This window comes from Globicephala melas, chromosome 9, assembly GCF_963455315.2.
Source record: "Globicephala melas chromosome 9, mGloMel1.2, whole genome shotgun sequence".
NCBI classification, from domain to species: Eukaryota; Metazoa; Chordata; class Mammalia; order Artiodactyla; family Delphinidae; genus Globicephala; species Globicephala melas.
Window position 1 is genome coordinate 14,878,566 of NC_083322.1, and position 26,684 is coordinate 14,905,249.

The 26,684-nt window shown below is 37.2% G+C and overlaps 1 protein-coding gene across 3 annotated transcripts in view; it reads right to left on the reverse strand.

Moving 5' to 3' along the window:
• Positions 1–26,684, reverse strand: part of TRIM24 (tripartite motif containing 24) — a 91,620-nt gene that overhangs the window by 46,397 nt on the left and 18,539 nt on the right. For all 3 annotated transcript variants that reach the window (XM_030853945.3, XM_070046301.1, XM_030853944.3), the window contains exons 2-3: positions 6,236–6,354; positions 2,734–2,881 (exon numbers count right to left, since the gene is read on the reverse strand). In XM_030853945.3, the coding sequence (XP_030709805.1) occupies positions 2,734–2,881; positions 6,236–6,354 (267 nt within the window). The remainder of the gene's footprint in view (positions 1–2,733; positions 2,882–6,235; positions 6,355–26,684) is intronic.

Consider the following 26,684-nt stretch of genomic DNA (forward strand, 5'->3'; position numbering starts at 1 on the left):
TCATCCTCCTAGCCCTTAGTCTTATCATCATCCTGGATGATTCGGAAGTCCACAGAGAGTACCACATAAAGACAAGCCTCTCAGACTTTTTCATCTCTAGAGACTTGTACTTCATTTTAGCTACTTATTCCATTTCATACACACCATGGTCCCACCCTAGATTTATTGTCCATTACTATTCCATTTCTATAATCATAAATTCAAATATCCCACTCTAATAACTTCTACTTTCTAACTTCCCAATTCTTAGTTAAACTACTCTCACTGTACCTCACTGATATTTCTAGTCCCTAACCATTTATTTCGCCCTATCAACTGACACTGTCAACTTCACTTTCTTTATACAGTTAAAATCCCCAAATTCTTCATGTCAACACATGCCTATATCCGCATCTCTTATCCTGTGGAACTTCTAGAATGTTGGTCCGGCTAAACCCCAACCCTAAATAGTTCAATTCTTCTCTATAACTATATCAGACTGCCGAGGACTGATAGAGGAAGTTTTAAGGACTATACCAAATGTAACCTTGATGCTACCAAGCAATCCTATTTCCAAAGCTAGAGCTCTCTTTCAACTGGAGTTATTTCAAATATCCTCCATATTTCTTACCTTTCAGTCCTATTTCCTCTGCTCTCTTTTTCAATAGATGGCTGACTTTACAGAAAACAGAAGTCTTTCTAGAACTAATCTATTAAATTTACCTGAGTATATACCTGGCCTTTTCTCTTTTGTGTCTCTTCTTCATCAGTGTTCTCAGAAATTATATCCCCCTTTTCCTGTGTCTCAAGACTCCTAGCCTCATCTCTTACTTCTCCTCTTCTTGCATCTTACTCTCCAGCTACACTCAATGTTCCCCCTCTGGAAATTTGTGCATGTGCTTCAGTTTTCCCCACCCTTCTCATTTATGTGATGAACTTCCATTCATCCTTGAAGACCCAGATGTGGCCTTCAATGTAAATCCCCAAATCTGAGTTTGATACTCCTTTCATGTGCTCCTACAGAACTTATGAGGCTAAACTATGATTGCTAATTTGTTCACAGTCTTCATCATACTAATAACTCCTGGAGGGTAGGAAGTACCTATCTTATTCACTTTTTCATCTCTTTAATCTAGCAAAGTTCCTGGAATATAGAACAGGCATACAAACACTGGTTGGCTCAATAAATAAAAAGCAGTGGATTAATTTTTAAACAGAAATATACTAATGAGCCATAAAAATCAACAAAATGCTGATAAATATTACAACATGGATAAAACCTGAAAACACTACTGTGGTAAGTGAAATAAGCCAAACATTGAGGGACAAATACCCTATGACTCCACTTGTATGAAATATCTAGAATAAGCAAATTCATTGAGACAGATAGTAGATTAGAGGTCAGCAGGGAATTGTGAGGAGAGGGGAATGGGCAATTATTATGTATTGGGTACAGTTTCTTTTGGAAGGGCTAAAAAAGTTTTGGAAATGGTGGTGATGGTTGCCTAATACTTTGAATACAATTAGTGCCAATGATTTGTACACTTAAAAATGGTTAGAATGTCAGATTTTAAGTTACACATATTTTACTGTAAAAAAAAAATGTTATTAGTGAACTTTACATTATAAGCATAAGCAACACAATAAGAACCCAGAAACCACAATTAAATACATAAAAAGCAAAACTTCTTTGGTTATCTATACAACAAATATCATGAAACAGGTTTACTATAAGAATATCAGAGAGAAAAGAGTTGTAAAACTTTTTTAAGCCCACCCCTTATCATCTTAAAAATAAGAGACAAGAGAGAATGTAAGTTTTTAAAAATTTTTTAATTTTTATTGGAATATAGTTGCTTTACAATGTTGTGTTCGTTTCTACTGTACAGCAAAATGTGTCATGTATACATATATCCCCTCTTGTTTGGATTTCCTTCCCATTTAGGTCACTATAGTACATTAAGTAGAGTTCCCTGTGCTATACAGTATGTTCTCGTTGGTTGCCTATTTTATACATAGTATCAATAGTGTATATAGAAAATAAGTTTTTGGTTTTTTTTTTGCAGTACGCTGGCCTCCCACTGTTGTGGCCTCTCCCGTTGCGGAGCACAGGCTCCGGACGTGCACCCTCAGCGGCCATGGCTCACGGGCCTAGCCGCTCCGCGGCATGTGGGATCTTCCCAGACCGGGGCACGAACCTGCGTCCCCTGCATCAGCAGGCAGACTCTCAACCACTGTGCCACCAGGGAAGCCCCGAAAATAAGTGTTAAAGGCAACTTTTTCACATGTTGTACATTCATACCAAATTAAGGCATTTATAGGAGAAGGAGGGTTGTGAGTATAAAGCAGAATTCTGTATCTATTCATACTGACCAACATTGACAAGTATTCAAATTCAGCCATAATACAGACTTCCTTGTAGTAAAAGACAAGAGTATATTTAATGCTTATGAGTGTATCAAAACAAGTTAGTAGGACTTCCCTGGTGGCGCAGTGGTTGAGAGTCCGCCTGCCGATGCAGGGGACATGGGTTCGTGCCCCGGTCCGGGAAGATCCCACATGCCGCAGAGTGGCTGGGCCCGTGAGCCATGGCAGCTGAGCCTGAGCGTCCGGAGCCTGTGCTCCGCAACGGGAGAGGCCAAAATAGTGAGAGGCCCGCGTACCGCAAGAAAAAAAAAAACAAGTTAGCATGGGAAAGAAAGAATGACTTGGGAGGGATAGAGAAAAAATGAAATTTAAAAATTAATTTATTACCTGGAGATACTTCCTCTTTCTGTCTCACAGTGTGGTCTTTTGTGAATTTCACCCTTTGATGAGCTCTGATGCATGTCTTGCAGAGCCATTCAACACACTCTACACAAAACCCATTAGCTTCTGCATTGTCCTCACAGCTTGTACATACCTAATAAAAGAAACGTCACGTCAATTTTTGAGAATAAAGAAAAGGTGGTCACATGACTAATCATACATAAATGATATACCAACTATACTTGACTCTATCAGTTATCTTCTTAACAGTGTTCATAAATTTAAACTGACACTATGTTTTAAATTATAAACATATGAAATGGAAATATAAGGACATTGCCCTTAGTTCAATATATCAAATATTCTAGGCACTATGCTAACTGCTGAGGATATAACCATCAGAAAAAGCAAACACAATCCTTGCCCTTATGACATCCAGTCTCCTAGATGAAATGTAGGTTCAAATCCCAGTTCCCCTACTTACTGGATAAGTAGTCTTGGACAGGTTACTTAGAATGCTCATCTTTAAAATAAGGGTAATAACATAAATTTTACTGAGTGGTTGTAAAGATGAATTTTACTGAGTGGTTGTGAGGAAGTCAAACATTACTGAAACAATAATACTAATACATAACTACAAATTGAGAAGTGCCATAAAGGAAAAAGTATGAGAAGCTAGAAGAACATATGATGGGGGAAAGTAATCTGTTTTTAGTGGGGTTGAATGGTTAGGGAAAATGAGAGGAGAGATTACCCAGGCAAAGCTTTCTCTAAAGAGATCATATTTGCACCAAGATAAGAAAGTTGAGTCATCAGTTACTGATGAAAGCTTTCTAGGCAGAGAGAACAGCATGTACCAAAGCCTCCAGCAAGAACATGGCAGGTTCAAAGAAGTGACAGAAAGCCAGTAGGACTCAAGTGGAGAGATCAAGGGGAAAACTGGCAACAGAAGGAGCTGGTGGCAAGGCAGGGGCCAGATCAAGAAGGATCATGTGACAATTTTGGTCTTTGTCTCAGAAGTCTCCTAAAAGCTTTTAAGTAAGTAAGTGACATGGCCAGATGTGCATTTTTAAAATCACTGTCCCTGCAATGTAGAGAAGAGATTAGAAAAAGGGCAAGTGCTTCTGCACAGAGATAGGTAGGAGCCCTTTGCAGTGGTAGAAGTGGAGATGAATGAAGGAGATTTGGGAAGTAAAACTGACTGGTTTGGAGGACGCACTGGCTATGAAATGAAGAAGAGATAGCACCTTTTTTTCCAGCTTATATAACTGTGTAGATGGTGGCACTATTCTCTGAGAACAGGTATTAAGGTTACACAACACATAAGCAGTCCTCATGATATCATTTGTGGATGGGAAAAAAATTTTTCCCCTCAGTCAGTGGTTTACATTAGCCAAATTCCAAATACCTGGATAATATTTCCATAAACCAAAACCTGCCCTTTCTCAGTTCTTGTCTTCTACCTGTCTAACATCTTTTGATGCCACTGACTCTTACTTCCTAGAAGTCATCTGGATTCCTTAACCCTTCCAGATTCTCTTATCTCCCAGATTGCCTCTCTGGATCCCACCACTACTCTTTCTCCTCTGATTCTGTAGATTTTTGTTAGGTCTAGGGATTGGTCTCACCTACTCCCTCGGCTTCAACTATCACCTCTATAAGTATGTCACCTAAAACTTAATCTCCACATTATGCAGCAAAAGGACTATGGGATTTCTATACATAATGTTAAGGAAGGACCTCTAGTATAAAAAGTAAAAGTAAAAAAGCAAAGTGTTAAAGCATATCATACCACTGCTTATCTAGGAAAGATGAGGATGGGATGGGATGACTTATTTGCTTAAATCTTAAAAATAACATAAAATCACTTAGATTATAAAATAATATTAAAAGTGTAAGGATAAAACATAAAAGAAATTAAATGGTTAGCCATAAGGTAGAGAAAAAATAAGGTAGAGGGGTAGGTGAGATGGAGATAGAAGTTTGAGTTCTCTGAATATACTCTGTTTCATAGATTTTATTTTGGAACCAGTATATGAATGTTCTATATGTAGTTAAACAAATTTCAAATTAAAAAAAAAACTAAAGCCCTAAACAAAACCCTAAACAAAAGCAAAATGAAACTAATGCACCTGCCTATCAAGTGGGTGCTTAACCATACAGAGAAGAATTACTTATTTCAAGTAACTTTAAAACATGATGATTTGACTGAATATCTCCAGTACATACATATAGTAATTATTGTCTTCTTGTTTTGTTTTGACAGAGATAATGCTATAATCTCCATTTTCAGTACCAATTCTATTCTTCTATACTCTTACTCTGCAAGGCTCAATTATGCTTAATGAGCTGGCTCCACATTAGGTTCTAGCAATAGGTGGTGCTGGAGGAAGACTGCAATGCCAGAGGAAAAAGGGACTTGATCGTCTTAGTTGGCTTCCTATTTGCTTGAGTTTTCTGTGAACATCTACAATGCTAGATTCAACTTCAAAATGTCAATATATACTTGTTATATTTTCCCTTCCTCTCTTTTTAAAATAGAAAGTATCTGTTAAATCATTCTCCTGAAAGTCCTAGAAAAATGACCAACTCAATGGTGATGAGCACCCCGAGTATCCATATTGTGCTCTCTAAATACCATTTCAGACTAAAAGGAACCAAGGCTCCTAGGCGAACCAACCACCTGCTGGTTCCAGGTGTAGAACAGAAAATGAACAATATCTTGTCAAAACAGAAAGCAAGGGAGATAACAGTGACACTGCGATTGTATCAGAAGGGTTCGGGAATCCTCACTGCCAAGATGGCACAAATTGAGCACCAATAAGGATAACTACAACACATTTTATGTTAAAAATCCATGAGTTCATAACAATAAACACACATACACACCATTCATTAGTCACCTCTGAAGAATGCTAAGAAGCTAAGTCACTACTCTAATAATTAGCAACTAAAGGGAAAGAATCAAGCATTTAACCACCTTTCCTGTATAACCTAAGAATAGAAGGAAGCTTTTTTTTCTCTTCCAGTTGAGAAATAAAGAGGAATGACAGAATGAAAATGTCACCATTTTTCAAAGTCCTAATGAAATATGGAATTTTGGCAGTGCCCATTAACGCCATTAACATCAGGAAAAAGACAACCAGACATCATAAGCTTCCTGCTTGAAATACACACAGACATATGGATGGAAGTATTCTTATGAAACAGCCTCTACATTTTTATCACCAGTTTACACAAAATACAGGAGACAGGGAAGCATGTTAAATGACTTAAGGAGAGGTCAGCAGAATTCACAATAAGGTTAACTCTACTGGACCAACAACCCAGTTTATCCAGCAAATATGTTAAAAGGAAGGAAAAAGAAAGCCAAGCAAGGTGAAGGGGGCATCTGAAATTAATTAAAAGATATGTTTGAGACAAAGCTACCAAATGCATGGTAAGTTCTCCAGCATTTCAGGCTGCCTCATTAAGAGGAGGCAAAAGATTCAAGACTTAATACACTTACCTGATTAGACTTTTCTACTGTACTGCTGGGAACCTCAGTAGTGTCCTTCACAAAAAAATTATCTATGATGTGTCTCTCGGCACATTCTTGGCTGCAAACTGGACATCGAATGACTCCCACTAGGAAAGACAAAATTGTGTTCTAAGTTGTTTTTGGTTAAATTCAAGTATAACTGACATAACATTAAAATTAGTTTAAGGTGTACAATGTAATGATTTGATATTTGTATATATCACAAAATGATCACCACAAAAATTCAGTTAACATCTGTCACCATGAACAATTACAACTTTTTTTTTCTGGTGGTGAGAACTTTTAAGATCCACTCCTCTAGCTACTTTCAAATATACAATACAGTATTCCTAACTATAGTCACCATGCTGTACATTACATCCCCATTTTATAACTGGAAATTTCTACCTTTTGCCCCTTTTCACCCATTTCGCCCCACCCCCACCCCCACTTCAGGCAACCACCAATTCTGTTCTTTATATTCATGAGCTCACATTCTAAGTTTTAATACAAACATACTGAGTCCTAACCCAACACATCTCATCCAAACTGTGAATGGAATGTCCACTCTCTTCAAATTCACACCTATTACTTAACACAAAGCAATTCAATTTATGTATATATAGGGGTTTTAGATGCGTGTGTGCACCCACACATGTGTGTATACATGTGGTGTGTATGTGTATATGTCCCACACTAGTATATTAAATGATGAATGAATGCTCATAATTTTAAATGAGATAACCTTCCAAATAAATATCCTTTTGACTATTCTTTTTATTGTTTAGCAACTTCTCTCACAGTGTTTTTCAAATAGATATGTGCAGAATCATATGGAGACTTTAAAAGAATGAGAGTTCTGGTTCTCTCTGGACCTATGGAATCAGGATTTCTGAAAGTGGAACACAGACATACCCATTTTGTTTATGTTTGTTTTTGTTTTGAATCTCGATTCAGAAACACCAATCTGCTTCCTTTAACAGGTGCAAATAGCGTTCCTTTTGGGTGGGGGGGCGTGACTCTTTCATAGTGATTGGTAAAACAATAAATAATTAATAATTGTGAATGAATTAAAATCTAAATTTTTGATTAAATTAAAAAAATTAATATAAACTTGATGCAGTAATTTGTACCAAGGAGACTGCAGTAAGGTCCCCAGATACATTTTTTTCAAAATGAAATGCATAAGAATGAACACAAAGTAATCCAAAGGTCAATTTCATTTGTATATACAAGCAATAAACAAACATTTTAATTAAAAAAACTATTTTACAATAGCAACAAAGAAAAGTACTTAGTAGTAAATTTTTTTAAATGTATAAGGCCATTGTGTAGAAAAATGTTAAGCTATATTTAGAATCATTAAAAAAAAATCTAAGTAATGAAAACACCATGTTCTTGATGGTAAAGATGCCAGTTCTCCCCAGACATGTCTATACATTCAGTGCAGTTTTTAATAATAATACCAACAGGGATTGCAGTAGAGTTTTGACAAGCTGGGGGAACATGTCTAACAAATAAGACAGTAAACATATAAAGCTATGGTCATTAAGACGGTGTGATATTTATGAAAGGATAAACAAAAATGGAACAGAATATACATACCAGAAACACAAGACAGATGTGGCACTAGAAATTGGTGGAAAAGGGGTGCTATAGTTTGCTACAGTGGGAGAAGGATGAAATCAGATCTCTCCTTAATTCAAACAATAATTCTCCAAGTGGGGAAAGCAGGGTGGGTGGGGTGGTGGGATGAACCGGGAGATTGGGATGGACATACATACACTAATATGTATAAAATAGATAACTGGTAAGAAACTGTTGTATAAAAAAATAAAATTAAATTAAAAAAAATTCTTTTGGATAGGATAGATTAAGAACTTTAAAACTTTCAAGAGGAAATACAGGAGAGTATTTGTGTAACCTTAGAGTTGGAATAAATTTCTCAATCAAGAAACAAAGAGCAATGGGCGTCCCTGGTGGCGCAGTGGTTGAGAGTCCGCCTGCTGATGCAGGGGACACAGGTTCGTGCCCTGGTCCGGGAAGATCCCACATGCCACGGAGCGGCTGGGCCCGTGAGCCATGGCCGCTGAGGCTGCATGTCAGGAGCCTGTGCTCCACAAAGGGAGAGGCCACAACAGTGAGAGGCCCGTGTACCACAAAAGAAAAAAAAGAAAGAAACAAAGAAACAAAGAGCAAGGGCATAAGAGAAAGATGAGTAAGTTCAGTAAAGTTAAGAACTACAGTTGCACAAAAGATTACCATGAAGAAAGTGAGAAGATAAGCCCCTGATTGGGAGAAGATATACCTGACACACAGCACTGACAAGAAATTAGTAATTAAAATCTGTAAAAATGTGACAATGCATTTCACAAAATAGAAAGATTGAGTAAACATGTTTTTCCTTATTCCAGATAAGTACAGCTAAAGATTCTAGACAGCCTACATAAAACTGAGAAAGGTAGACAGGAGGCAGACTGTCTAGAGACCTCAGGACCCAAGGAATGACAACGGTGAGTTCACTGGGTTTTCTTTTAGCCTCATATATGCCAAAGTAGGTGCTCATGAAGCTACCATCTCAGAAATATCAACAGGTGTAAACAAAGAAAAGTCCACAAAAGCCTGTTCCCTCTATCCAGAGGACAGGAAAAGGGCAGCCTGGCAAGAAAGAAAACTACTCCAGCAAAACACCACAGAAAAAAATGTGCTTCCTCTCCCACCAACAAAGACCCAAGGGGAAGCCTAGACTTCTACCCTGGCCAAGCAGAAACCAGGTGCCCCAACCATCTCCTGCTGGCTGTCAGAGAAGCCTGGTGGGGAGTTAGGGCTTTGGTCCTCACTGGGTAGTAATGAGGCCCCAGCAGTGTCAGTGGAGACTATGTGAGGAGCCTGAGCTTGTAACTCCAGGACAGTAATGAGGTACCCCTCCACCTCCACGCTGAAGGGTAGTGGAAAGTCTGGACTTTTATCGCTATTTACCAGTAACCTCCCTCGCCCCTATATCCCCACTCCTTAGATGTGTCAATGAAGAACACATGGGAAGCAGTAAGTAGGCACCCATACCCCTACTAGCCAGGGAGGTATCAACAGAGGCCTGGTGGGAGCATCAACTTCCACACCATTGACCAGTAAGGAGGAGGGCCTCTCTCTCAGGATATCAAAGGATGCAGCAAGGGGAACTCAGACTTCAACCTTTACCTCACAGGAGGCAGGAAATAATAAATATACGAGCAGAAGTGAATGAAATTGAACACTGAAAAGTCAATTCAACAAAAAGCTCGTTATTCAAAAAGGTCAATAAAATTAACAAACCTCCAGCAAGACTGACAAAGACAAAGGAGAAGACACAACTTACCAAACATAAAGAATAAAAATGGGGATACCACTATAGACCATATAGACAGCAAAAGAATGACAGAGAAATATTAACACTACTCACACAAAATGACAATATAAGTAAAATGGACCAATTCCTCAAAAGGCACAAACAAATATGAAATAATTTGAACAGCCTTTTAACTACATGGAAATCGGCTCTAAACAAAATGAAATACTAACAAACATGTATATTACTTGTATGCTGAAAACTACAAAATTAAGAAATCAAAAAAGATCTAAATATATGGAGAGACAACGTTCATGGATAGAGATAACTAATGTAGTAAAGAGGTCAATTCTTAATGTGATCTACCAGTTTAACAGAATTCCTAATACAAACCCAACAAAATTTTTTTGTAGATATAGACAATATTGTTTTAATATTTATATTAAAAGGCAAATGAAGGACTTCCCTGTGGCACAGTGGTTAAGAATCTGCCTGCCAATGCAGGGGACACGGGTTCGATCCTTGGTCTGCGGAGCAACTAAGCCTATGTGCCACAACTGCTAAGCCCACAGGTCACAACTACTGAAGCCTGCGCGCTCTAGGCCCTCATGCCGCAACTACTGAGCCTGCATGCCTAGAGCACGTGCTCCACAACAAGAGAAGCCACCGTAATGAGAAGCCCGCACACCACAATGAAGAGTAGCACCTGCTCGCTGTAACTAGAGAAAGCCCATGCGCAGCAACAAAGACCCAACGCAGCCATAAATAAATAAATAGCAAATGCATTATAATAGCTGAATCGATAATGGAAAGAAGAATAAAGTGGAGGAATCACTCTATCCAATTTCAAGGCTTATATAGCAACAGTAATCAGGAATGCCTGTTATTGACCAAAGAATAGACACACAGATGAATGAAATAGAATAGAGACCTGAAACAGACCTATACAAGTAGGGCCAACTGATTTCTGACAGAGGTGCAAAAGCATCTTTATACTGATTAAGTCCAAAATGCTGATGAGAGATATACTGTGTTCATGGATTGGAAGACTCATCACAGTAAAGATGTCAATTCTCCCCAAATTGATCTATAGGCTAGTGTATTCCTATCAAAATCCTAGCTAGATCTCTTTGTAAATACAGACAAGATTATTCCAAGATTTATGTGGAAAAGGAAAGGAACTAGCATAGCTAAAGCAAGTCCGGAAAAAGAAAAATATCGTGAGAAGACTCACTACCCAATCTTAAGACTTACATATAGTGAGTTAGACAGGGTAGTACTGGCAGTATACATGCACAGATGAATGGAACAGAATACAGCACCCAGAAATACACCCACACAAGTAAGCCCAGCTGATTTTGGACAAAAAGTATGAGAATGATTCATTGGAAGAAGGAAAGACTTTTCAACAAATTGTTGAAACAACAGGATATTCATAGGCAAAAACTGGACTTCAAACTAACCTTCACATTTTATATAAAAATTAACTCAAAGTGGATCAGATTTAAATATAAAACATAAAACTATAAAATCTTTGGAAGAAAACAGGAGAAAATCTTAAGGACGTAGGACTTGCTGAAGGTCTTAGACATATCAAAGACAATCCATAAAAGAAAAATACGGATGAATTTGATTTCATCAAAATTTAAGACTTTTGCTCTGCAAAAGACCTATAAAGAAGATGAAAAAACAAGCTACACACTGGGAGAAAATACTTGCAAACCACAGATCTGACGAAGGATTCATATCTACAATACATAAAGGACTCTCAAAACTCAAAAAAACAAAAACCCAATTAGAAAATGGGCAAAAGACATGAAGAGACATTTCATCAATAAGGATATGCACATGGCAAATAAGCACATGATAAGATGTTCCACATCACTAGCCATCAGGTAAATAAATGCAAATTAAGATCATGATGGGATACCAGCACAAAGCTATTAAAACAGCTAAAATAAAAAGTAGTGACAATGCCAAATGCTGACAAAAAATGTGGAGGTATTAGATCTCTTATATGTTCCCACTGGGAATGTAAAATAATAGAGCCACTGTGGAAAACAGTTGGGCAGTTTCTTCAAAAAGCTAAACATAACATTTATCATATGAATCAGCAATCTCATTCCTGGGCAGAAATAAATTGAGGTTCACACAAAAATCTGAACACAAATATCGTAATTCAGTGTTATTCATATTAGCCCAAAACTTGAAACAACCTAAATCTCTGTAAATAAGTTAATGGTTAAATAAACTGTGGTACATCCATACCATGGGATAACAGTCACCAATCAAAGGGAACTAATTATTGATATATGGAACAAACTGGATGGATCTTAAGGGCATTAGCGTTTTTTAAAAAGCCAATTTCCAAAGGTCTTATGAATGATCCACTTACATAACACTCTCAAAATGACAAGATTATAGAGATGGGAAACAGACTACTACTTTCCCTGAAATTAGGGACAATGGGGTGTGGGGAGAGAGGGTAGGTTTGACTATAAAGGGGTAACAAGAGGAAGAGCTTTGGTGATGGAATAGTTCTGCATCTTGATTGTGACGTTATATGAATCTACACATGTGATAAAGTTGCATTACAACTATACTCACTGGGCTTCCCTGGTGGCGCAGTGGTTGAGAGTCCGCCTGCCGATGCAGGGGACACGGGTTCGTGGCCCGGTCCGGGAAGATCCCACATGCCACGGAGCGGCTGGGCCCGTGAGCCATGGCCGCTGAGTCTGCACGTCTGGAGCCTGTGCTCCGCAACGGAAGAGGCCACAACAGTGAGAGGCCCGTGTACCGCAAAAAAAACCCCAAAAAAACCCGCACACACACAAAAACACTATACTCACTATTGTAACAATGTTAATTTCCTGGTTTTGATATTGCACTGTAATTATATAAGAAGTAATCAATGGAAAAAACTGGGTACAAAGGATCTCTCTGTAACTTCCCATGAATCTATTATTATTTCAAAATAAAAAGTTAAAAAAAAACTAAAAAGAACATTTATTTAGTGCTCTCCTTATATGTCCTGCTTTATCCTCATACAAATGAGGAAATGGAGATCAGAGAATCTGATTAACTTGACCAACGTCACACAGTAGTGGAGCTGTGATTGTTCAAATCACAGCTGTGATCTGACTGACCCCAGAGTGCAGTGTACTACCACACTTTACAAAAATGTCTTAGAAAGCCATGGGTTCACAGATTGCATCATTTTGACAGATAGGATATTAGTCCACAAATTAAGGATCCCATTTGTTGTAAAATGGATGGCTAGTGGGAAGCTGCTGCATAGCACAGGGAGATCAGCTGGATACTTTGTGAAGCCTAGAGGGGTGGGATAGGGAGGGTGGGAGGGAGGCTCAAGAGGGAGAGGATATGGGGATATATGTATACATATAGCTGATTCACTTTGTTGTACAGCAGAAACTAACACAACATTGTAAAGCAATTATACTCTAATAAAGACATTTAAAAAAAAGAAAGAATCCCATTTATGTATGGTGGTGAGTTTGACCTAAATGAATTTAAACCCAAATAAATGCTAGCTCAACAATACTTTGTTACCAGAAAAAGTTAGTGGGAAAATGTAATTTCTGTTCCAGTCTGAGCACATTTAAAGTTCCTCTATACAGACTGGTGGAGATCAGCATCTGGAATATATCCTTCTAGAAATTAGAGTGATTAAAATCTGATTAACTAAAGAAAAATAATTCTGTGGGAAGTGTGTAGATATTTTCTTCAATCATTCATCACTGTGTACTTAATGGCCATGGTTGTTTTTTTCTGTTATTTAGTGGGTTGAAAAAATTTTAAACGGTGCATAGCCTCCTTTAAGTCTGTTTTCAAATGTTACCTTTGATGATGCCTGCACCCCCATCCACCTTCCTGCACCACAGATTCCCCTAATCCTGCTCTAATTCTTTTCTCTCTGGCAGTTATCCTTCAGTTCCATTTATTTATATTTATTGTTTATTGTCTGACTATCCCAAGTAAAATGTAAATTGTCTGGTTAGTTCACAGATATTCCAAAGCACCTAAACATGTACCTGGCACATAGAAGTACTCAATAAATATTTGGTGAATGAGTGAATGAACTCCCTTAGTGATGCACACACCTTGTGATCCACAGTTTCACCATGGAGAAACTCTTCAGCATCAGGAAACATGCTCAACAATGTTCATAGCACCATTTTTCAGAAAAGTCTACAACTAGAAACAATCCAAATGTCCATCAACAGAACAAAAGTACTGTGGTATATTCAAATAATAGAACACTATACAGCAATAAAATCAATGCATGTAAATTACAGATGGCTGAATCCTCAAAAATGTTAAGTGAAGAAAGTCCCAGAAGAATATGTATTATACTCTATCAAAGTTCAAAAATAATATATAAGAAAGCATATATAGCTGATAAACTATAAAGAAAAACAAGGGAATGATTAACACAAAATTCTGGATAGTGGCTAGGCTATGCCTAGGATGGAGGAAAGAATAAGCAGCTCCCCTCCAATACTAATTTCAAGCCCATCTATCTTTCCTGAACCAAACCATTTCGAAGGCCTAAGAGCACATGGAGATAAACAGGTTGCAAGCAAATGAAACCTCATGCCCAGTCTAGGGTTAAAAGAGAGCCTGAGGTCTAGTAAGCAGCTACTCAGCTCTAGTGCATTAAGTATTATCCCCATTTTACAGATCAGGAAACTGAGCACCATGACTTGCCTGTGGTCATTCAACTACTAACTGGCAACTCTGGAATTTGAATTCTGCATACACATCTTATGTACATTCTACATGGAAACTATTTAAATAAAAAGAATATAGCATGGACTTTAAAGCTATATAGACCTATATTATTCCTCTTTATTGACTGTTCTATATCCCCTAAACAATCTTTCTGAGCCTCTATTTCCTCTTCTGTAAAGTAACAGTACGTGATAATCATGATAATGGTTACCATATTGAGAACTTATTGTGCTCCGGTTATAGTGCTAAGTATTCCATGCTCAACAGAACAAATTTGAGGCAGAACTGTTATAAGGATTATATTAATAAATGTATAAAAAGGGCCTAACGATGTTGGGCTGGTACCTGGTAAACCTGTACATCATACTCTATGCCCCCAATTAAAATCAGGTAACAGGTGACTCCTTCTGAAAGGACCAGCACAACCTCACCTATCTCATTCCCTCAAATCATCTACTAAGACTTACACAAATGAACTCTGAGTCATAGAGGTACCTCAGCCTAACAAGGAACAATGAGGCCAAACGTTGGTAAATCTCAAATTTGCATCTTTACCCATACTTCATTCCCAAGCTCAAGATGTACCTTGTCAGTAGAAGAAAAAATAAGGCACTGCATATTATACAGTAAATACCTGAATGCCTATATGAAGAAAGTGATTCTTTGACACACTATCCTGGAAAGGGTGGAGGATACTGCAGAAACATAATAAAGTTCCCATTTTTGAAAAGGGAAAATTTGAAATCAGAAAGGCAAGCAGGGAGTCAACTTTAATTCAAGAGAAATAGCAAAGCAAACAGACTAGTACAAATGCTACAAATTTCTTCTCTTTGCTGTTGCCAGAATATGTGCTGGTAACAAGCTAAACAAGGAAATCAACTATTTATTAATCAAGCTGAAAGAGCTAACAATTCAGTATTATATTTATCTGTATTTTAAAGGAAAAGGACTGTTGAAGTTATATGTAAGTTTCTGTGCTTGCCAAAAGAAATCATGAAAGATGTTTAATTATAAGGTCATAAAAACATGACTGATATAAGAGATTAATAATAGATCATAAATTACACATTTATAAAAGTAGCTGGACTTAAACTCACTAGGATCTGGTTTTATTCTTTTTATTCTACGAATTAAATATTTACAGTTTGGGGGCTTTGAGATGTAAATATGATTTGCTATCTCTTTGTGAAGTTTTAGTGTCTAAACCTAAGCTCAATGCAGGGCTTATGCTTTGAAATTAAGTACTAGGAATGGCTGGCAACTCTTTGCCCATCTCTATAAAAGAGACGTATGTGGCTTCAAAGCCTCTTATTACACACTGTGGATCACAGACATAAGTGAGTTGAAGGATAGGACCATGAGATAGAGCACCACCAGTCAGGCAACTATATTTCAACATCCATGGGAGAAAAAGGAGAGGATCTATATAATGCAAAATAGTGCTCTGTCCATGGTCCTGTCAATACCATTGATGGCTTGCTACTTAAGCATATGGGTGTGAATATAACAAAAGACCCAATTAGATGCTACCTACAAGAAACCCAATTTAAATACACACACAGGTTTAAAAAAATGAAAGGATGGAAATAGATACACATTCAAATAATAAGCATATGAAACCCTGAGGACTTTATAATAGTATCAGACAGAGCAGACTACGGAACTAGAACTATTACCAGATATAAAGTGAGGACAGTGTATAATGATAAACAGCTTGATTCCTCACCAAGACATATAATCCTAAATGCTCAAGTACCTAATTAACATGTCAGAACACATCATGTAAAAACAGATACAGCTCTAAAGAGAAACAGACAGATCCACATGATAGTTGGAGATTTCAAGTCTCCTCTCAGTAATCAATAGAGCGATAGACAGAAAATCAGTAAAGACATAAAAGACTTGAACAAAAGAATCAAATAACTTGATCCAATTGACGTTTAAAGAACACCTAATGTTAGCAGAATACATATTCTTAAAGTGTGAATGGAATATTCACCAAGATATAACATACGCTGGGCAATAATCCAAGTGTGGGTTAAAAGAACTAAAAACACACAAAATATGTTCCATGAGTACAATGAGATAAACTTAGAAATCAGTAACAGAGAGAACTGGAAAACCCCCGAATATTTGGAAACTGAACAACTTACTTCCAACCAACCTGTGTGTTAATGAAGAAAGGTCTAAAAACCAATGGTCTAAGCATTCTCCTCCAGAAGCCAGAAGAGCAAATCAATCCACCAAAAAAAGTAGAAGGAAGGAAATTATAAGGAGCAGAATACAATGAAGAAGAAAGAAAATGGCAATAAAGAAAAAAAAAAATCAATGAAACCAAAGCCAGTTCTTGGGGGTGGGGGAAAAATTAATAAACCTCTAGCTAAACTGATCAAGGAAAAAGAAAAAACACAACCAAAACCAAAAGTAAAAGAGGCCATTTCTACAGATTCCATGGAGCTTAAAAAAGTATGGGAATATTGTCAACTTGACTAAATGTGTTGATACTTTAAAAGAAACAATTATCAGAATCTTCTCAAGAAGAAACAGAAAACTTGAATATATCAATTAAAGCAATTGAATTCGTACTTAAAACCTGTCCCATAAAGAAAAGTCTAGACCTAAAAGGGACCACTGGATCCCATCAAACATTTAAAGATAATACTAACTCTAAACAATTCTTTTAGAAAATAGAGGAGGGACACCTCCCATCTTGTTTTATACGGCCAGTATTACCCTGATATTAAAATCAAGGAAAGAAAAGTACAGACCAATATCTCATTAATGAAATATCAGAAAATCAAATTCAGAATACATAAAATTGATAATACATCAGTTAAGTAGGGTTTATTACAGAAGTGAAGGGTTGGTTGAGCATTCAAATCAATTGAAGTAATTCACTATATTAACAAAATAAAGGAGAAAAGCCATATGATCATCTTTGAAAATTTCAACACTCATGGAAGATTTAGAAAAAAACCTCTCAGCAACCTAGAAATAGAATGAAACTTCCTCAACCTGATAAAGACCATGTATGAAAATCCTACACCTAACATATTTAAATGATGAAATGCTTTCTGGTGTGATTTGGAAGAAGGCAAGGGTATCCACTCTCACAACTTCTATTCCAAGTGTTTAGTGTCTTTAGATAAAGGAATAATATTTTCAGTTTTAAAAGTTTACTTTTTTATTTTGGAATATAATTATTTTTGAATATGTAAAATATTTACATGGTTCAAAAGTCAAAAACTATATTAGAAAGTATACCAGATTTCACTCCCATCCCTATCCCTCTTATCCATTTCATTCCATCTACCCCACTTCCTATAGGTAAGCATTTTTATTAAACCATGTTTGTGGTTTATCCTTCTAAGTTAACTTTATTTTTCTGTCCATAAAAGTTCTTTTTGCAAAAATATACAAAGTATATAGCATCTTCTATGGAGTATGCTTACCTAACAAGGTTTAACATGAATTTAATCAACTACACTACTAGTGGAGAGGAATGACTTAAAAAGCCTATGAGGGAACACCACACAAATCCAGAATGCAGAATATTTTATAATCTAACTGACTGGTTCTCTCCACCAAGTACAAATTATAGAAATGAAGATAGAAGAGGGAACTATTCTAGATTAAGAAAGACTTAAGAAACATGATATCCAAATATCATGCTGTATAGCTAATCCTTGACTGGATTCTGGTTTGAACAAAACAGCTTAAAGGACATTTTTGGGGGGTAAATGTGAAGATGGACTTGTACTAGAACACTAGGAAATAATAGCTATTTTAGTTGTCCATCCATGCTAATAATGATATTGGGAGTATCAAGGTTACTTTCCTTATTTTTTGAAGGTGCAAGTTAAACTATTTAAGGATGAGATGCCAAATCTGTGATTTACTTTAAAGTAGCAAAAATGGCAGCAAAGGATGTCGTTAAAAAAATGGCAGCTTGGGGGTTGGTCTCTCTACCAAAACAGCCATTAAGCTGGAAAAAACTATCAGAATCAACTATTCCAGAACTTTGAAACTGGTTCAGACATTTACAGCAATCAGGGAAGAGCTTAATGAAGGAAGGGGCTGCTGTACTTTGGTAAGAGGGCTGCTTGCTTGAACCAGCTACCATGCCCAATTCCTTAATTCTGCTGCAAAGTGGGGACAGCAGCCCACATCCCTGAAGTGGCTGGCTAGTGCCAGGTGCACAGGACCTTGAACTCAAAAATTAGGGGATTATGTGATTTAGTTAGCATGGGGGTTCCCTGAGGGTCAGCTGAGATGCTTGGCTTTATTCAGCTCCCCTGGGCTGCAGTTGTTTCCCTGGCAGCACATATCAGAACATTTAAAGAGGTATACACACTTTTAAATCTACACATTTGGGGCTTCCCTGGTGGCGCAGTGGTTAAGAATCTGCCTGCCAATGCAGGGGACACGGGTTTGAGCCCTGGTCCGGGAAGATCCCACATGCCGTGGAACAACTAAGCCCATGCACCACAACTACTGAGCCTGCACTCTAGGGCCCATGAGCCACAACTACTGAGCCCACGTGCCACAACTACTGAAGCCCACGCACCTAGAGCCTGTGTTCTGCAACAAGAGAAGCCACCGCAATGAGAAGCCAGCGCACCGCAACAAAGAGTAGCCCTCACTTGCCACAACTAGAGAAAGCCCGCATGCAGCAATGAAGACCCAACACAGCCAAAGATAAATAAATAAATAAATAAATCTACACATTTAAAGAAACCTCTAAGAGGTCGTAGGTTGAGATAACAGGTCAGTAACACACATAAGAAGGAAGGCTTTGCAAAAGTAGTTTCAAAGAAAAATGAACAGAACTTGAGGGACCTGTGAGATACCGTCAAACATACCAACATACAAATCATGGCAGTCCCAGAAGAAGAGAGAGAGAAAAGGGCAAAGAAAAAAATATTTGAAGAAATAATGACTAAAAACTTCCTAAATTTGATGAAAGACATGAATATACATGTCTAAGAGACTCAACAAACTCCGAGCAAGATAAACTCAAAAAGATCTTGTTTATTATGGTAACTCTAGAACTCTAATTTTTCCACTCCTCAGGGATTGCTGAGTTTTGCTCATTGATTGCCAGAGCAGTCCATTTGTGACTTTTCCAAACTATTTTGCAAAGTGTGTATGAATTCCTAGTGAGTGTGGTCATTGAAGTTTCTGTTCCATACTATCTGGTAGCCAGCCAGTAACCTGACAAAGATGTCCTTAAATGTCTGGATCCAAAAGGGGAGAGAGTTACCATCTCTATATCTCAGCAAATGACAGAGTCCAGCCCTCTAGCCCTAAAGGATCTGTGAGACTGACCAAAACAAACAACCCCCAATTTTTGGAGCCCTCTTATCAAAGAGCAGCAGCCTCTCCCTTCATCAAGCACTCCCCTGGTTCTTTCAAGTGTTTGATCAAGGTCTAGAGTCTGAAATAGTTCATTCTGGTAATTTTTTCCAGTATTTTTTAAAATTGTTTCAGTGGAGGAACTGACACCTAGAGAAGTGCACGTAACTCTAAAGAAAACTTCATACAAGTAATATAAAAAAGGAAAATCATAGGCCACCTCTCTCATAAACGTAGAAGCAAAAATCATAACATATTAGCTAACCAAGTTCTGCAATCCAAAAAAGGATAATATAACATCACTAAGTAGCCTTCTGCCTGGGAATGCAATTATTCTATTATTAGAAAATTAAATCTTAGAATTCACCACATAATAGATTAAAGAAAAAAATTATCCTCACTAGATGAAGTGTTTGATTAAAAAAAATTTATTCACAATTAAGGAAAAAAACAAAAACCAAAAACCTTTTGTGGATATTAGGAATAAATGAGGTGGTGTAAGGCCTATATATTGTGCTGTCTCAATTCTGGAAGAATTGGGATAGCCTAACTGCAAGTATCCCTCCCCATTCTACTACCACAGATAAGATCCCCTAACAAACAATTACTCCTTTATCAAAGGGACCAGACAGTTTCTGCTTACCCTTAAATAGTGGGTTTCAGTTCCTGGCCAGCTTACAGAATTATTCAAACAAGCCAACCACATCCTCCTGTGGGAACCAGGGGGCACCCTACTTTCATAATAGTGCATACAAAGCCTGCCTCCCACAGTACCTGGTTGTTCACTCTGTCCCTGTGTGGCCTTGCATGGCATGCAGTGGCCTCCTCCCTAGGGCTGTGAGTATATGTGACTAATACACTACTGTCCATCTCATTCGTCTAGGGTTAGGGCCATTCTTATGATGGGAGTCCTTCCCTCACCAATGGAATAAAGAATAGGCTATTAAAACCATATATTATATGTTTAATAAGTTAAAATAACACCTATAATCTTATAAAAGATATCTATAAAATCTCTATAGCAAACCTTATATTTAAAAGTTTTCTCTGTGAGATCAGGAATAAGACAATGGTACCACTGATACCACTTTAATCCAACAGTGTACTGGAGATTTTAGACAGCACAGTTAAGCAAGAAAAAGAAAAGGTTTAAGGATTGGAAATGATGAAATAAAAAGTGCTGTTATTCACAGATGATATGACTATATACGTAGAAAAGCCAAACAAAGTTATAGAGAAATTACTAGATTTAGTAAGATTCAACAAAGTTACTGAAAAGAAATCCACATTTAAAACACATTTGTATTTATATTTACCAGGAACAAAAAGGTAAAAATGAAGTTAAAATAGGACACCATTTACAACAGCATCAAAAACTATCAAATACCTAGGAAAAATCCTAAGAATATGTGTGCAAAATCCCTACAGGAACAATTATAAGTGGTTAATGAGCCACTAAAAAATATATAAGAGATATAGCACAGCTGTGGATTAGAAAACTCAACATTACAAACATATAAATTCTCCCCAAACTGAAACAATTTTCCACAATCAATATCCTATCAAGTTTTTTGTGGAACTTGAAACTGGATTGTAAAATTCATATGATAATTCAAACAGCTAAAAATATTCAAAAGATGTTTCTGAAGAATAACAACAAACGGTGGGAGGGGAGGTTTACACAAGGATCTGTTTTACCTGCTATCAAAACCTATTGTAAAGGGGCTTCCCTGGTGGCGCAGTGGTTAAGAATCTGCCTGCCAATGCAGGGAACATGGGTTCGAGCTCTGGTCCGGGAAGATCCCACATGCCACGGAGCAATTAAGCCCGCGAGCCACAACTACTGAGCCTGCGCTCTAGAGCCCGCGAGCCACAACTTCTGAAGCCTGCGCACTTAGGGCCCGTGCTCCGCATCAAGAGAAGTCACTGCAATGAGAAGCCTGCACACCACAATGAAGAGTAGCCCCCGCTCTCCGCAACTAGAGAAAGCCTGCACACAGCACGAAGACCCAACGCAGCCAAAAAAACAAACAAAAAACACACAGGTTTTTAAAAACCTATTGTAAAGACAGTGATTCAGAAAGTGTGGCAATGCTTGGGGGAGTGACAAGTAGACAAAAAGATCAGAATTGGCTGAGAAACAAGTACTGAGAAACAGACTCATGCATATATAAATACCTAATAACTGATAGGGATGGCAGTGCATTAGGGAAAGGATGGTATTTTCAGCAATGGTGCTGGGGCAGTTGGTAAAAAAATGAAACTAGACTCCACCCACTTGTCATATGTACAAATCAACTGCAGATGAACCAGAAACCTAAATGTGAAGGGCAAAACTATAGAACTTTTAAAAGAAAACAGGAAAATAATTTCGTTACTTTGGGATATGGAAAGATTCTTAAAACAACCACCACAAAGGAGGATTCATTAAGTTTGGTTGGGAATTCCCTGGCGGTCCAGTGGTTAAGACTCCATGCTTTCACTGCTGAGGGTCCAGTCAATCAATCAATCAATCAATCAAGGTCTTGGTTAAAAGACCCTATAAAAAAGACAAACAGAATGGGAGAAGGTATCTAGAATGTTAAAGAACTCCTATTAAAATTAAAATAAACAACTCAATATAAAGATGGGACAGAGACTTGAACAAGCACTTCACGATAGCTGAAATCCAAATGGTCAATATGTGTATCAGACCCAGAGAAGTTAACAAGAAACATCCATCAGATTGCCAAAAAATAAAAAGAAGGATAACACCAAACGCTGGTGAGCATCCACATCTCAGCCAACAGGAACACAGGTTAGCTGCTGGTGGGTATTTGAAAGTTGCTAAAAGTTAAATTGACTATTTGCACACCCCATGACCCAGAATTCTGCTTTTCAGTAAAACAAAACAAAACAAAACTCAGGACTCCTATATATGAACAGCAGGATACATTAACAAGAATGTTAATAGCTGCATTGCTTTAAAAAGTCCAAAATGGGCAACATTTCAAATGCCCAGCAACAACAGAAAAGTTGTGGTATATTTGTATAATGTATTATTACACAACATTAAAAATGAATGAGCTATAGCTATATGCAATAACATGTATGACCCCTTCAATGCTTAATGAAAATAGCAAGAAATGAAATGAAATATAACAATATTGTTCTTTTTACACAAAGTCCTCAACAGGCTAAATTATATTTCCCATAAAGTAAATGAAGGAAGTGATTAACATAAACGGGCAAATCGACTCCATCTACGGGACGGGAAGGGGTGATGAAAAAGGGACACACAAGGAACTTCTGGGGTACTGGCAATGTTCATTTCTTGATCTGGGTGGTAGTTACATGAGTGTTCACTTAAACTGTTAACTGCACATGTGTTTTCTTCACAACTTTAAAAAGTTTAAAAGTCCTAATTTGGGCAGGGGTGGAACCTATTCAACAAAACTGAGAAAGCAGCAAGAACAGTTAGGAAGTAGCTGAAATGACCCTAAGAAACAGAGAAGGCCTGAACTAAGAGGATAAAAAGAAGGAAACAAGATTTTTGACAGATGTAAAAAGGAAAGTTGACAGAATCTGTCTGGGAGGGTAGCTTTAAAAAGTCAAGGAAGAAGTTTTAACTTTTAGCTTAGTACTTTTAAACACACTGAATATATAGGAAAAGAACATATAAATAATGAACACTTCCACAATCAAATTAAATATTATTTAAACAAGTTGACTTTTACTAACTACTGCCACAGGTATGATTTTAAGAGAATTTTTTCTACTTTTAAAATAATTTAATTTGCCCTGACTTATCATCATGCTTTCCAGTTTTTTCTTTAATTCTACTAATACATGACACCAAGTACTTTTTAAATTACTGTATAAGAGTTATTATAAAAAACAGGAGTCCCCTGTCCAACTGTACAATGGAAGATGATGGATAAGCCCCCATCCAAAACTCCCTCTTTATCATCCTAACATTTATTTCTATTAGTTTTCCATTAAATCAAACCATTATGAGCCTTTACTAATATTCACAACTGAGCCACAGAACATATTACATTTATATTTCCTTTCTCAAACAATTTTGTTCATAGTAATTAACAGTCCTACATTTTACAATTCGCTTAGTTTTTAGGTATTCATCACTAAATCACCCCACACTTTCCAACAAATCCCTTTCAATATGTTCAAGTGTATCAAGTGGTCTTTGAACTTTACTTTCGTTTACTCAAGATGTGTCCTTCTCTGAGAAGTCCTTACTCCAGCTCCAGTCTTCCTCAAGCCTGCTGCAAGCTGCTATCCTGGACTTTCCTTCACCATTATCCTGCAAATTCCTTTGTCTGATGACATTAACATAATTATCTGTTTGCTTTAATACCAATGAAATAGAAAGTTTCCAAGTAACTATACCAGGATAATAACTAAAAACAAGCCACAAAATGAAATATAAAATTTATTTTTCTGCTTAGGGAAATCGCATACTAGAGATGCACAGTTAATGTTGTAATTTAAAATCAGTTGAAGAAAAATCCTTTATTATGTTAGTAAAAGTACCCGGTTGATTATATTCATGTGTTCATTTGCTTCAGGATGGTTTTTTGGGGCGGAGGGGGCTAATACTTTAGTTTTTATTATATAACACTCTTACACTGTTCCAAAAATCAATACTGCAATGCAAGTTACATAAATGGGTCTGCTTTCATGCCTATCCCTTCTCCATTCCCTCTTGCCTCCACTGGTAGTCATTTTTCAGATTTTTATTATTTTTTAAAAAAATATAAGCATGTATTGGGTTGGCCAAAAAGTTCATTATGGAAAAACCCAAACGAACTTTCTGACCAGTGCAATATTTTCTCTTTCTCCCTTCCTCTTATTTCTCATTGTTACTGAGATATTGCTTTTAGGCCATTTTAGTGGACAGGGGTAAGAAATGCACACTGACACAACTTAACTCCACTTCCTCAAAGTCAGCATTACAGTCTTCTGCATCTTGCCATTTTTTTGTTTGTTTGTTTGTTTTTTGTTTTTTTGCGTTACGCGGGCCTCTCACTGTTGTGGCCTCTCCCGTTGCGGAGCACAGGCTCCGGATGTGCAGGCTCAGCGGCCATGGCTCACGGGCCCAGCCGCTCCGCGGCATGTGGGATCTTCCCGGACCGGGGCACGAACCCATGTCCCCTGCATCGGCAAGCGGACTCTCAACCACTGCGCCACCAGGGAAGCCCCATCTTGCCATTTTTCACTCAACCATACATCCTGGAATTCACTCCATAGCAGCCTATGGAGATCTTCCCCCCTCCTCTTTTACGTCTGCCTCTTTTACGTCTGCACAGTAATACATCAGAGTGTATTCCACCAGTTACCTACTGCTAGTCACTCCAATTTTTCATTCTTGCAAGCATGGCTGCTACAACCCTGCACATACATAATTTTATACTTTTGCAATTCTACCATTGTGATGTATTCCTAAAAGTGAATATTGCTGGGTCAGTGAGGAAATGCATTTCCCATTTTGCTGGATGTTGACAAATTCCATTCTTTAGGAGTTTTACCATTTTTCATTCCCACCAGCAATACCGCTGAGTGTCTTACTTTCTCCACAGTTTCACCCAAAAAGTATAATGCCAAATTTTGAGGGTTTTTTGGGCATTCTATTAAGTGAAAACATGGTGTTTCAGTACAGTTTTAATTTATACTTCTACTATTATAAGCATATTGTCATGTTTAATGTATTACTTCTACTCCTTTTCTGTTATCTAAAACCTACTCTTTATCATTATTAAATCTTTCCTTCTGCATTCTTTTCTTTTGTTCTTTCTACCTTTTTGAGTATTCACTTATTTTCATTTTCATTGATGTAAACATTTGATGCTAAGAATTTTCTTATGATAAAAGCTTTGGCTATAACACAGATGTTCATGTGGCATATCCAGTCTGCCACCTGTTTTTATAAAGTTTTGTTGGAACAGCCAGATAAACTCGTTTATACATTGTCTACGACCGACCGCTTTCACACTACAACGGAAGAGTTTGAAAGCTGCAAGAGATCATATGATCTGCAAACTTTAAAGTATTTACTATCCATCCTTCTGTAAAAAGAGAAAAAAAAAAGTTTACTGACCCCTGCTATAATGTACAGATTCTGATGTGTCATGTCAAGTAACCGAAAAATTCTACTTGAATTTTCACTTTAAGCCAAGAGTTGTTTGGCAGTATGTTTGTTAGTTTCCAGGTGGAAGGGCCTTTTTTTCAATTTTTTGTACTGATTTCTAGTCCAAAAATGCTATATCTATTTGGGGGGAAAATTTTGGAGAGTTTTCTTTATATGTCAACAAAAAATCATTTTTTCATCAATGCTCCACACGCTTTTTCAAAGATGTTGTATTCTCCCATATGCAATATACAGCCACGAGATCCTCCTGTTGGTTGTGTTATTTAGGTCTTAAATAGCCTTATAAAATTTCTGTCCACTTGACCTATCTTCAACTGAGATTTTAAGTCTTCTTTTACTAATTCTTATTGACTCTCCTGAAACTGTTTGAAAAAAATCAAAGTTGTCATTAATATCCATGTATCCAATAATACATCTTCATTAAGACTTGCAGTTTGTAACCTTAAAATGTTACCTCTTTAATGATTTCTAGCCTGAGTTCTACCTTGTGCAACATCAAAATAGTGACCTCTGTTTTCCTTTTATTTGATTTGTCTGGCATATCTTTGCCTAACCTCTTATTCTTAACTTTTCTGAGTCTTTCAGTTTTGTGGTTACATCTTTTGTATAGAGCACAGAGGTGGCTTTCGCTATGTTAATTAACCTGAAAATACTTTTTTTCTCTTAAGAAGCCAGTTAAGCTCATTTAATGATATGCCTGATATGGTCTCAATTCTGTCAGAGAGAATATATAAATGATCTCACTGTGTTTATTTCCTTTGTTCTTTTTTTTCCCCTTCCATATTTCTTTTGGTATCTAGAAAGGTTTTGGTTTTTGTCCTAATGGTCCCTTTTTATGTGAATACCTTTATATAACC